This window comes from Tachypleus tridentatus, chromosome 7, assembly GCF_004210375.1.
Source record: "Tachypleus tridentatus isolate NWPU-2018 chromosome 7, ASM421037v1, whole genome shotgun sequence".
NCBI lineage: Eukaryota > Metazoa > Arthropoda > Merostomata > Xiphosura > Limulidae > Tachypleus > Tachypleus tridentatus.
Genome location: NC_134831.1, coordinates 114,460,661 through 114,475,718, shown reverse-complemented (window position 1 = coordinate 114,475,718; position 15,058 = coordinate 114,460,661). Strand labels below are relative to the sequence as shown.

At 35.1% G+C, this 15,058-nt stretch overlaps 1 protein-coding gene across 1 annotated transcript in view; it reads left to right on the top strand.

Annotated features, from left to right (window-relative positions):
- The window catches only part of LOC143257921 (uncharacterized), a 36,789-nt gene extending 23,398 nt beyond the window's left edge, over positions 1 to 13,391 (top strand). Inside the window, exons 10-13 of the mRNA XM_076516969.1 lie at positions 7,706 to 7,816; positions 10,532 to 10,813; positions 12,042 to 12,143; positions 12,510 to 13,391. Coding sequence (XP_076373084.1) covers positions 7,706 to 7,816; positions 10,532 to 10,813; positions 12,042 to 12,143; positions 12,510 to 12,638 — 624 coding nt within the window. The 3' untranslated portion in view covers positions 12,639 to 13,391. The remainder of the gene's footprint in view (positions 1 to 7,705; positions 7,817 to 10,531; positions 10,814 to 12,041; positions 12,144 to 12,509) is intronic.
- The last annotated feature ends 1,667 nt before the right edge of the window (positions 13,392 to 15,058 follow it).

Sequence of the window (15,058 nt, the reverse complement as noted above, 5' to 3'; positions counted from 1 at the left end):
TTAGTTTGGTGAATACTCTGTAAGTGCAAGTGAAAAGACTGAAGACTTATAACGCTAAAATTCAAGTTGTGATACCTGCAGTGCGCACAGTTAGCCAGCCTCTCTTGTGTAGCATTGCACTGAACAGCTAACAAACAGTTGGTTTTAACTTGATAGAATTCTGCATGCTTGTAACGTGAAAAACTGGCTTTAGATGTTTGTTGGGTAGAACACAGTTAACCCGTGGTGTGGCTTTGCGTTTAACAAAGCAAGCAAACTAGTCGAAAGTGCTCGAATTATTATTTTTTCTTCTAGTTTTGTTGCATTGTAATTTTTATTGCTAACGTATACATTTTTGAATATGACGTTTTTCTCTTTGGTGCGTGTGATCTTGAAATGACGTCATATTTTACCTGCATTATAAGAAGTTTTATTACGTCGATTGAGATTAAATCCAGTAACCAATACCAGCAGTTTCTAGGTGCGCATGCGCACTGGTTGACCTTCAGAATACCTTAGCAGAATAAACCAGGAGTAAGGCTTAATCCAGTTATATCAGGCTCGAATATCTACTTGTCTTAGGAGACCGTTGTTAACTGCTGGTCTTATGTTCTTCCACTGAGTTGAGGTAAGATTGAACTAATTACATTTAGTCCAATAATCTACAAATATTTTCTCAAAGCTCACGGAAGTTTAATTTCCAAAATGGATTTCAAGTAAACTAATTTTCACTTCACTTTCACGCACGAGGTGCTATTGCAGTATTATCTGGTAACTAATAACATAATTATTAGTTATCGAATATTCGCTATTTCTAGACTTATTTTTGCCTAGAGTTAAAATTTAGGAAAGTTGTAAAAGAAACATTTGTATACATTTAAATGTATTGAAATACGACTCGGTAAAATTTTGTTGTTGTTCAAAACTTATTGGAAGATGAGTCATGTCTCGTCAATAAAATATAATTATTTTTAGAAAGTTTTGTATTTCTAATAGAACTGTTGACTAGACTGACATCACACCATTCACTCAAAAGATTTGAGTTCGTTTGTTTGTTTTTTCAATTTCGCACAAAGCTACTCGAGGGCTATCTGCGCTAGCCGTCCCTAATTTAGCAGTGTAAGACTAGAGGGAAGGCAGCTAATTATCACCACCCACCGCCAACTCTTGGGCTACTCTTTTACTAAAGAATAGTGGGATTGACCGTCACTTTATAACGCCCCCACGGCTGAAAGGGCGAGAATGTTTGGTGCGACCGGGATTCGAACCCGCGACCCCAGATTGCGAGTCGAACGCCTTAACCCACCTGGCCGTGCCGGGCCATTTGACAGTCATTCACATAACGCACCCACAACTTAAATGGGGAGAGGGTTATTTTGTGATGATGTCGCCTGGATTCAAACCCAGGCTAGTCCAGTATTGAAGTTTATAGTTGTACAACAGGGTCAACCTGTGCTTTCTTTCTAAAACAATATGTTATCATATTTCGCAGGTTTAAGTCCGTTTACATCAAGATGGAATCTAGATCGATATCATTAAACAGTGTGACAAGCAAAGTTTGATAAATAAACATTTTTGAAGTTGCTTTATCATCGTTGGGTAGCATTTCTTTTACCACCATCTGTTTCAGATCGTAAGTTACAAGTGCATGACAGGGTAAATAGTCCTAGTAGATACGTGTTCACTTTACCTATTTAAAGGAAAAACAACAAAACAACATATCTCAATGTAACTCCAGTCAGTTTAGATAGGAAACGTGTACGACTCCGACATAGAAAGTAGTTCTTGTTAAATGTCGGAATAAATCAAGTATGACAAAAACTTCTCTGTTATTAAAGACAACATTTTAAAAACACGTACGTTATTTACTTTTTAAGACGTTTAAGAGTGAGAAATGTGTGATTATTAAACGATTAGTCTTATCAGTTCGGCTGGACAAGAAAATGTCGGTTATAGAATGTATAACACAGCTCATGTTGGAGTGAATCCATTATATTCCAGGCGAAAGTATGGGCTAGGATAGTTATTAGTTAGACTAGATGTTAGGTTAAGTATACGCTAGACTGCATAGGTAAATATTACGGTTAAGTATGAGTTAGGCTGCATAGGTGGATACTAGGGTTAAGTGTGAGTTAGGCTACACAGGTGGATACTAGGGTTAAGTATGAGTTAGGCTGCATAGGTGGATACTAGGGTTAAGTATGAGTTAGGCTGCATAGGTGGATACTAGGGTTAAGTATGAGTTAGGCTACATAGGTGAATATTAGGGTTAACTATGAGTTAGGCTGCATAGGTGGATACTAGGGTTAACTATGAGTTAGGCTGCATACGTGGATACTAGGGTTACGTATGAGTTAGGCTGCATAGGTGGATACTAGGGTTAAGTATGAGTTAGGCTACATAGGTGATAAATTAGGGTTAACTATGAGTTAGGCTGCATAGGTGGATACTAGGGTTAAGTATGAGTTAGGCTACATAGGTGAATATTAGGGTTAACTATGAGTTAGGCTGCATAGGTGGATACTAGGGTTAAGTATGAGTTAGGCTACATAGGTGAATATTAGGGTTAACTATGAGTTAGGCTGCATAGGTAGGTACTAGGGTTAACTATGAGTTAGGCTGCATACGTGGATACTAGGGTTACGTATGAGTTAGGCTGCATAGGTGGATACTAGGGTTAAGTATGAGTTAGGCTACATAGGTGATAAATTAGGGTTAACTATGAGTTAGGCTGCATAGGTGGATACTAGGGTTAAGTATGAGTTAGGCTACATAGGTGAATATTAGGGTTAACTATGAGTTAGGCTGCATAGGTGGATACTAGGGTTAAGTATGAGTTAGGCTACATAGGTGAATATTAGGGTTAACTATGAGTTAGGCTGCATAGGTGGATACTAGGGTTAAGTATGAGTTAGGCTACATAGGTGAATATTAGGGTTAAGTATGAGTTAGGCTGCATAGGTGGATACTAGGGTTAAGTATGAGTTTTTTTCCTTCAAGCCCTGTCCATCCGTTATACTTATTTAAAGTAAATCATGCTGGTTAGAGTAAGAGTCTACCTGTTTAGTTTTGTTTATTACAGGTGCCGGGTGTGACCAAGTGGTTATCTGTGGCCATGCTATAAAAGACCAGTCTTACTTTCAATCAGACAAGAGTTGCCCAAGGGTTGGTGGGCTCTTCTTTTACTGGTTATCTTTTCTATAGAATATTAATTTTAAATTAGAAAACAGCTATGCGGTTGCTTAGCTTTGTCCAAAATTTGTAAACAAAAATAGTTTATTTACGAGCGTTGGTAAATTAAGACACAATAACTATTAGAAACATTACTCCAAGGACTACAATAACTATTAGAAACATTACTCCAAGGGCAACAACAATTATTAGAAACATTACTCCAAGGGCAACAATAATTATTAGAAACATTACTCCAAGGACTACAATAACTATTAGAAACATTGTTCCAAGGACAACAATAACTATTACAAACATTGCTTCAAGGACTACAACAACTATTAGAAACATTACTCCAAGGACAACAATAACTATTACAAACATTGCTTCAATTACAAACATTGCTTCAAGGACTACAACAACTATTAGAAACATTACTCAAAGGACCTACAATAACTATTAGAAACATTACTCCAAGGGCAACAATAACTATTAGAAACATTACTCCAAGGGCAACAATAACTATTAGAAACATTACTCCAAGGACTACAATAACTATTAGAAACATTACTCAAAGGACCACAATAACTATTAGAAACATTACTCCAAGGGCAACAATAACTATTAGAAACATTACTCCAAGGACAACAATAACTATTAGAAACATTACTCCAAGGGCTACAATAACTATTAGAAACATTACTCCAAGGGCAACAATAACTATTAGAAACATTACTCCAAGGACTACAATAAGTATTAGAAACATTACTCCAAGGGCAACAATAACTATTAGAAACATTACTCCAAGGGCTACAATAACTATTAGAAACATTACTCCAAGGGCAACAATAACTATTAGAAACATTACTCCAAGGGCAACAATAACTATTAGAAACATTACTCCAAGGGCCAACAATAATAACTATAGAAACATTACTCCAAGGGCAACAATAACTATTAGAAACATTACTCCAAGGACTACAATAACTATTAGAAACATTACTCCAAGGACTACAATAACTATTAGAAACATTACTCCAAGGGCAACAATAACTATTAGAAACATTGCTCCAAGGACTACAATAACTATTAGAAACATTGCTCCAAGGACTACAATAACTATTAGAAACATTACTCCAAGGGCAACAATAACTATTAGAAACATTACTCCAAGGGCAACAATAACTATTAGAAACATTACTCCAAGGGCAACAATAACTATTAGAAACATTACTCCAAGGACTACAATAACTATTAGAAACATTACTCCAAGGACAACAATAACTATTAGAAACATTACTCCAAGGGCAACAATAACTATTAGAAACATTACTCCAAGGACTACAATAACTATTAGAAACATTGTTCCAAGGACAACAATAACTATTACAAACATTGCTTCAAGGATTACAACAACTATTAGAAACATTACTCCAAGGACTACAATAACTATTAGAAACATTACTCCAAGGACTACAATAACTATTAGAAACATTACTCCAAGGACCTACAATAACTATTAGAAACATTACTCCAAGGACTACAATAACTATAAGAAACATTACTCCAAGGGCAACAATAACTTTAAGAAACATTGCTCCAAGGGCTACAATAACTATTAGAAACATTACTCCAAGGACTACAATAACTATTAGAAACATTACTCCAAGGGCAACAATAACTATTAGAAACATTACTCCAAGGACGTACAATAACTATTAGAAACATTGCTCCAAGGATTACAATAACTATTAGAAACATTGCTCCAAGGGCAACAATAACTATTAGAAACATTGCTCCAAGGGCAACAATAACTATTAGAAACATTGCTCCAAGGGCAACAATAACTATTAGAAACATTGCTCCAAGGGCAACAATAACTATTAGAAACATTGCTCCAAGGACTACAATAACTATTAGAAACATTACTCCAAGGGCAACAATAACTATTAGAAACATTGCTCTAAGGGCTAGAATGTTAACGCTGGACAGAAATACTGGTTGAATATTTTTAGGTAGTTCAACCTAAAGTGTTTGTTTCTTTGTAATTAAGCACAAGCCTACACAAAGGACTAACTGTGCTTTGCCCACCACGAGTATCGAAGCCAGGTTTTTAGCGTTATAAGTGCCACTGGGGTTAAAAATCTAGAATACAAAGGAGTTGCGTGTATTTTCTACTTGTCGACTTAACAGTTTAGAAACTATCAAAAAACACTAAGAATCTCTATGTTTTCCAACAGGTGGGACTGGAATAAGTCACTATTAGGAGATGTAAGAGTTAGGCTTAAACATGTACTTGTGTACCTTTAAAACAACAACAAAAACGGTCTGATACCTGGTTAGCCCCAGATAACGCCTGACATGCACGCATTGCCCAGCCTTCACAAGGAAACCTTGCAGGAACCACCAGAAGATTGTTTACAAGTCAGAAAATTAGGTCAGATTTTATCGTCCGTAGTCTCCACTTCGTACAAGTGCTGGCTTGACTGCAGTAAAATATGAACTATCCAGAGTTTATGAAACTTATTCTATAGTTTTGAAACTAAAATTTTACTCCATGTTTCATAAAGCACCTCTCTTGATGTGTATTTAACAATTATGAATAGATATCTACATTAAATCTGTTATTATATTGTCAGATAAATAGATATTTCGAAACTAAAATGGAATGGATTAGTGATGAAATATATATTGATTATTATTAAAGTAAACAGACGAGAGTCATAATTACGATAGTGGATTTATGGACAAGCATTACAAAGAGAGAGAGAAACATTTAGGAAACTATTGGAGAGAAATATTTGGGAAGAAACGATTAGGAAGGTACTGTACTGTAGAGGAATGGTCGGTAAGGTACTGTACTCTAGAGGAATGGTCGGTAAGGTACTGTACTCTAGAGGAATGGTCGGTAAGGTACTGTACTCTAGAGGAATGGTTGGTAAGGTACTGTTTTCTTTAGAATACATATACCACTAATGGTATGACATGTTTCGCTGTAACATAATGAAGTTCCGTCAGTTTCTTATGTCACACAACGTCTGCTGTTCTCCCTGCACAGAATGAGATTTGTTGTTGTCATACTTTGTATTATATATATATAGCACATTAGTAGTGGTTTATGTTACAATTATAAAGATGAAAATCTAAAGAAATGTGAGTCTAGAAGCAGCAGTTTCTCTGTAAACGTTTTTGTTATTTCAAGATAACTTCCATTTATAAGCGATGTTCCAGCTTTAAGGTGATTAATGCTTAATTTAAAAGGAAAAATTGAAACCAAGTTTCAACTAATGTTGTTTACCAATAAACTTCTATTTTCCTGTTGTGTCAAGAATTTTCGAGTCAGTGAAAGCTGCTTTTGTTGCTTTCTTCATGGTGAATTATCCTAATTTCATTTTAAGGAAAACAAACTTGAATAAATCTAAACTAAACATGGAACTGCACACGATCTATATTAACATCAGAATTTTTACAGAACATTCGTAATTTATTTATTTTAGTTACAAAACAAAATTAAAAAAAAAATCGTCATGTTTATTTTATATGCCGCCTAGTGGCTGTGGGTAATGCAGGCTTACAAAAATTTTAGGTTCAGTTATTAAAGTACTTGTTAAGTTTTCAATTTGTACCGATGCGGTTCGTGCTCAAACCCCGCTCTCAGAGGACGACATCACGGCGCTGCTTACTGGTAGCGCCCACATTTCTACTTCACGGGTCTTTCCGTATGGTTACAAGTACAGCGGAAAGCTGCGGACATTCACCCGAATCTCACTTCCGTGACGAACAAAAAAATACAATACAAACTGCTACTGATGATTCTAGACTTCAGAATGTTTGTGTCAGCACCCGAGGTTTAGTCTAACACCCCAGAGTGTGAAACAAAGCTATACGTAACTTTCCAATAATTTACAGGTTTGGTCGTCATGATTCATGACGTTATCTTACCCTTGTAACAGTGTTGTAGCGATGTTGGGTATTTAAAAACCAGCTGTAAATGGTGTACGTGAACACATACCTCACAACTGGTACTAGGACACTCAGAAGTTCACTGTAAACTGATTTTGTTCATTCCAGAAAGTCTTATTGGAGACATTTGAGAGAAATTTCGATGGAACTCAACATAAGTTTATTATTATTATTATTATTATTATAAGTAAGCGGATATTAACTGTATTCTAGTTGTGTTACATCATAAGTTTATTATTATTGTTATTTTAAGTAAGCGGATATTACCTGTATTCTAGTTGTGTTATATCATAAGTTTATTATTATTATTATTATAAGTAAGCGGATATTAACTGTATTCTAGTTGTGTTACATCATAAGTTTATTATTATTGTTATTTTAAGTAAGCGGATATTACCTGTATTCTAGTTGTGTTATATCATAAGTTTATTATTATTATTATTTTAAGTAAGCGGATATTAACTGTATTCTAGTTATGTTATATCATAAGTTTATTATTATTATTATTATAAGTAAGCGGATATTAACTGTATTCTAGTTGTGTTATATCATGGTGGAAGAACAAAGTTTAAAACGATTTTTTCTTATCCAGCAGACGAAAGGTGTGAGTGAAACTAAGATATGGAGGAGAATATCTAACATCTCCACGTCAACACGTAGACTGTCAAACGGTGAGGAAATCGGTCACATCAAACTTCGAAAGGTGAGATTTGTAGACATCTAGTCTGTAATACTATGGTAGACATCTAGTCTGTAATACTATGGTAGACATCTAGTCTGTAATACTATGGTAGACAACTGATCTGTAATACTATGGCAGACATCTAGTCTTTAATACTCTGGTAGACAACTGATCTGTAATACTTTGGTAGGCATCTAATCTGTAATACTTTGGTGGACAACTGTTCTGTAATACTTTGGTAGACAACTGTTCTGTAATACTATGGTAGACAACTGATCTGTAATACTTTGGTAAACATCTAATCTGTAATACTTTGGTAAACATCTAGTCTGTAATATGGTAAACATCTAGTCTGTAATACCTTGGTAAACACCTAGTCTGTAATACTATGGTAGACATCTAATCTGTTAACACCTTGGTAGACATCTAATTCGTTAACACCTTGGTAGACATCTAATTCGTTAACACCTTGGTAAACATCTAATCTGTTAACACCTTGGTAGACATTTTCGTCCATCTGTTTACATTGTTAACATTTTATTCTTCGTCAACTTTTTTATGTTGCTACCCACATGATTCTTTGTCCACGTGATTGCTATTGTTACCACTTGGTAAAACAAATATTTCCGAATTGTAAAGCGCCATCTAGTAGCTGCTGTAAACAGAAACGTTGGAAATTCTGCGAACAGTGTCTTTCTTTTCTTCCGTTGAGAAGAGTTGCTGTGTGATAGAAATATCTTCACAATTTAATAATTAATACAATAGTAAAATAGTGAAGTTAATATCACAATAATATGTATCAAAATAACACCGACACGGCTGTATAATAAACAAAATAACACCGACACGGCTGTATAATAATCAAAATAACACCGACACGGCTGTATAATAATCAAAGTAACACCGACACGGCTGTATAATAATCAAAGTAACACCGACACGGCTGTATAATAAACAAAGTAACACCGACACGGCTGTATAATAAACAAAGTAACACCGACACGGCTGTATAATAAACAAAATAACACCGACACGGCTGTATAACAAACAAAGTAACACCGACACGGCTGTGTAACAAACAAAGTAACACCGACACGGCTGTGTAACAAACAAAGTAACACCGACACGGCTGTATAACAAACAAAGTAACACCGACACGGCTGTATAACAAACAAAGTAACACCGACACGGCTGTATAACAAACAAAGTAACACCGACACGGCTGTATAATAAACAAAGTAACACCGACACGGCTGTATAACAAACAATGTAACACCGACACGGCTATATAACAAACAAAGTAACACCGACACGGCTGTATAACAAACAATGTAACACCGACACGGCTATATAACAAACAAAGTAACACCGACACGGCTGTATAATAAACAATGTAACACCGACACGGCTGTATAATAAACAAAGTAACACCTACACGGCTGTATAATAAACAAAGTAACACCGACACGGCTGTATAATAAACAAAGTAACACCGACACGGCTGTATAATAAACAAAGTAACACCGACACGGCTGTATAATAAACAATGTAACACCGACACGGCTGTATAATAAACAAAGTAACACCTACACGGCTGTATAATAAACAAAGTAACACCGACACGGCTGTATAACAAAGAAAGTAACACCGACACGGCTGTATAACAAACAAAGTAACACCGACACGGCTGTATAATAAACAAAATGAATCGTACATATCGAAGAGTTTAACCAATCGTGACTAACCAATCAGCTGCTTCATAGCTATTTTAAAATGATTATGAATGTTTTTCTCAGTTCGCAACAGTCAAGTTCCGAAGTGTATTTTATAACACTCAGTGTGATAATAAGTGTAGGTCGTCCTAACTAAAACGTTGATTTCATCATAAGATTTAAGAGTTTGTAAGCTCTCCAATTACACATTTTTGTACGTAATATTTGCCTAAGGTTAACACAATTCCTTCATATGTTGTAAAAAACGTGTTAACCTGATAATAACAAACATTATCTTACACAAACAAGAAAATTTGATATCTGGCCTGAACGTGGCCCTGCATGGCCAGGTGATTAAGGCACTCATAATATGAAGGTCGCGGGTTCGAATCCCCATCACACCAAATATTCTCGTGGGGGCGTTGTAATGTGACGGTCAATACCCACTATTCGTTGGTAAAAAGAGTAGTTCAAGAGTTGGCGGTGGGTGATGATGATTAGCTGCCTTCTCTCTAGTCTTAGACTGCTATATTAGGGATGGCTAGCGCAAATAGGCCTTGTGTAGCTTTGCGCGAAGTTGAAAAACAATCCAAACCAAATTGACTATTAACAACTGGGTTTCGAACCAAATAGTGCGAAGTTGAAACTTCTTTGAAACTTAATAGTTATTGGATTTTAAAAACTTTAGCTAATGTTCAATGTTCACATAATTTAACTATAAACCCAGAGTTAATTCACCCTAAAATGTTTCTGAGTGAATAATATTCTTGGTTTATGACTCACCACTTGAAATGACTCATTAACTCCAGGTGCTTGATTTATTCGGTCGTAAAACAAATGTTGAAACACTGAAATAGGGCTTGTGTCAAACAAGGTATTTATAGTTGCTTTTTTAAACTCCCACCTAAAGACGTAATGTTTCAATGACCTGCCTAGTGTGATCCTAAGATCTACTTACTAGAGGCTGCTTTCCTAAAGTGGCCATGAAATGGGCTATGTTTTTAATGTGATATTTTCTTAATAGATGGCGCTAGAGGTACTGAATTGGAATCGAGACGAGGTTCGTTTCGTAATGGCTGGTAAATTACAATTCTACCCAATAGCAGACATGCCATGGAACAAGAAGGGAAAGCCACACAAGTTCGTTACAGTTCATGCGTTACTTGTTACGTTAGGAAAGCCAAATTCTAATTACAAACCAGATTTGGCCAACGAAAACTCCATATTGTTTCCTAGAAACACCGGAATAAGGAATGCCACGTTACTTCTTATGAAGGAAAGAAACGGACGGTTTGTGTTAGTGAAGGTAAAATGAAACAATATTTTTAATTAGGTAATCGTCAAAATGTATCTCTGAACTGTTGGTATGAGTATTAACGCTTACTATTAAAGCAGAAAACAACGTTTCGGCCTTCTTCGGGAAAATGATCTAGGAAGGCCGAAACGTTGTTTTCTGCTTTAATAATAAAAGTGTCAATATCCGTACCAGCCGTTCTGATATACATTTTTATTTCAAGTGGGTTTCTCGTCTTTATGAAAGTAGTCGTCAAGTCATTAATACGTAAAACTTCCCGTCGGTAATTATTTGACAAAGAAAACAATAATTGTTTCATTGTGATTATTGTATGATATTTATTAATTCATGACGTTTCGGATTAAGTTTTAAATGTTCTTATTTGTCTGGGTGAGTTCAGATCAAAATTCACTTCATTTTTAATTGTTTGCCAGAACGCAAAACAGTGGAGCTTTTATAGCATGAGAAACACTTGAAGTTCATTGCTATCGGATTTAAATAGATGTTTGTTAGATTTCCGACTGTTTGGAACTCTTAACACTGTAACAAATACAACAATACATTAAGATGTGTGTATTAACGAAGTATTGTTTATGGAAAGCCGTCCTATTTTATATGGTTTAAATTTATGTATCCCGTGACTTTGTAGTTATTTTGTTGGGCTACGGATGGAAAGGTTCGACGTTTGAGACTTCATACTGTACAATACTCTATTAGCTGTATTAAAGTAGCTTTTTTTTGTTTTTTGTTTGAAGAGCCAAAGTTTTTCTGGCAGGCTGTATTCTGGTCAGTACAAAGACAGGGACATCGATATCTGAAGCACAGGATTCTTTGACCTGGCCGTCTCAGTGCACATGTGTTATAAACTGTCTTTCTGGTTGAAAGTCACAAAGACATAGGATTTCATGTGTCTTATTTTATGTATTTTATATTTTTCAAATATATTTATACACACGTTTCAATGTATGCCGCGGCCTAGTGGTTAGGCGCTTGAGCTACGATCTATGGGTCGCGAAATGGAAACCTGTCTCCAAATATGCTCACCTTTTCAGCCCTGGAGGCGCTATAATGTGCGGTCAATTACACTGTTTGTTGGAAAGAGTTAGCCCTAAGAGTTGGCGCACTTTCAAAAACAATGCTCAACAGGTTTGAATAAATATAGCTTTCAGAACTGTTAAAATTAAAAATGTTTTCTACTAAGCCTAATTTCTTAAATACAAATTCTCACCTTATTTTGCAGGATCCGATGCATCTTGGGAACTGTGTTATTAGCTCTGATCCTGAAAATTATGAAACTTTTGAAGTCCAGGAGTACACAACAAAGGAAGCTTATTTTTTTAAGGTGAGATTTTGAGTTACAGACCAAAATAAATAAATATATAAATAAATACATAGTGTAATAAAAGTTCGTCCCCTAAATTCAAGTTTCATTTATTTCATCGAAATCAATTTGAGTTTTGGTTTCGTTATCTAATTTCCCAAACTATAAAGATCAAGTTTTATATGATTGAAAACTGAGATTACAAGTTTAGGTTTTCTAAGAATTATGGTCTAATTTATTGCTACTTTGTCACCTATTTCGATATTTACTTTCCATATTTACAAAACCAATCATTTCGTTTCTTAACAACTCAGCTTTCAAACTCTACTGTTGTACAAATGTCATTGAATTCGTGATTCGATTCTCACGGTTCGACTTTCTTCCCAGGCTGATACAATGAAGGAGTCCAGTGAATGGTTGAAACAACTGAGATACCACGCAAAGGATCTTGGGACTTGGCGGAAACGAAGAAATGCCCTCGCAAATATTATGATAAATGGAATGGTGCGACAGTGATGGCATGTTAACACTTTATCGTATCTAAACAAAGAACTCACAATTAACGATTAAAATTTGAGCCAATTCAGTCAATGTACCCAGATCAACGTGTGGAAATTTTGGGGCTGAACATTTTAACTCGAGTATTACGACAATAATAAATGATAATTGTTAAGATAAATCAGCATATGGAGAGTGGTAAAATCGGATATTATTTTAAGTAAAATTACCTATCTTGTCAACATACGATGTATTTTCATGGCCGCTGGTAGGCCTAATAAACGAAAATACAGATAAGTGTTTTATGAATAATTTATAACATTTCGAATGACAACATAGCTGGCTCCATCTGTTTAATTAATATACAGAGAGATAGATGAAAGAGTTGTCGAAAAAAAACACCCTATTCTATTCTGTCTATTTTTATTGCTGTAATTAACCTCTTTTATGTGTGCTTCTCAATTAATAATTATAGTTTTACAACTTATGTTTGTCTAATGAGTCACGTAATTTAACAAATCTCTAATCAAACAGAGAAGTGAAATTGATTACTGTAGACCTTGTTATATAATTGTATATTTCATGTCTGTTACTGCCTGCTGTTAACCGACCGAATGTCGCATTTCAAAACATGACGAAACAAAGGTACAGTTTGACTTGAAGAAATCACTTGTATATGACACAACATGGATGTTGTATTGAATTTATAAGGCTGGTGTGATGTGTTTTATTATGTATGTCGAAATAAAGTTTTAGTACGTTTTATTATTATTAGGTTGTGACGAAATTTATAAAATCATTTCTAACACAAGTAAAGCGTGCACTGATTTCTGTAGACACAAACTCTCGTGTATAGTAAACATTCACAAAGTAATGCTCCACTTTCCACGTGTTTCTTTCCTGATAAATCTGTTTTAAACATTTTTGAACACAGTTAAATTATTTTAAATTTAACCATAATTTACTACAAATAAACTATGTTCTACTGAGTAAAGATATTTTTAAAAAACTGTTTACTCAACCGCCCCATATTTTTTTAATAACCGTGTTTGTTGAACATTACCTATAAGATACGTAAGGCACATCATGCATGACCTGTGTGACACATCGCCTCCTAGCGGCTTTCATTTAACATTTCTTTTTTTGCAAACACCCTGAAAAGGAAATTATCGAAACAAAACAAAAATCGTTCCTTTAATCCAAGTTATATAAATTAAAATATTTACTTACGGTAGGGGTCGTTTTTCCAGACTTAACTAACTCGTTTGGTCTCAAATTGTTTGATTTGTTTTTTTTTAACTTTGCGCAAAGCTACACGAAGGCTATATGCGCTAGTCGCCCCTAATTTAGCAGTGAAAGACTAGAGGGAAGGCAGCTAGTCATCGCCACCCACCGCCAACTCTTGAGCTACTTTTTCACCAACGAATAGTATGATTGACCATAACATTATAACGCTCCCACGGCTAAAAGGGCGAGCATGTTTGGTGTGACGGTGATTCGAACCCGCGACCTTCATATTACGAGTCGAGTGCCTTAACCACCTGGCCATGCCGGGGCCTCTCTTTAATAGTCTCTTGCAACATATAATTCTCCACAAATTGGACATATTAGAATAAAAGGTAAATTTTTAGGCCCAACAATGAAATTTCTTGATTTAAGATGATTTGTACGCAATAAACAACATTTTATAATAATTGATATATTTGTTTTATAATTTGAAAAAGAAACATAAAATTGGAGGATAGCGTCAGGCCAAATTATTTTAGAATTTTCGAAAACCTTTTCTGACTGTTGTGTCTACAACCTGAAAAATCTGGTTTTCAATAGAGTTTATCTTTATCTTTCAACGATCTCTTACCAAATCAAAATTATTTATAACCTTTTATGTATTTTATCAAAATGTCTTAAAATTCTTTCTGGATTACACGTTAACTTGTATAACCACTGATTTTAATTTAGTTTTTGTTTTACAGTTTGGTTTTGAATTTAAAACTGAGGATATTTCTTATATCACGCTATTTTATAACTACTTGTGTTTTCTTATAGCAAAGCCATATCGGGCTATTTGCTGAGTTCACCGAAGTGAATCGAGCCCCTGATTTTAGCGTTGTAAATCCGTAGACTGCTTGCTGTACCAACGGAGAACGTATAACTATGAATTTTAAATTTAAATGTCATTTTTCTCAAAACCTTTGTATTTATTTTCTAGACTTACACAGATGCTACGAAACCGGTTTAATAAATATATGCCCCTCAGTCCACTGACAGAGAGGAAGGTGTAGAAACTTATAACAATAAAAACGGGGTTTCGATACCTGTGATGGGCAAAACAGATAAAACAATAAATACGTTGGTACAAAAAAGGACAGGAATTTTGATAAACATGTTCAACTTGAAATAAAACTCAGAACTGTGGCGGCCCGGGACATGACCACGTG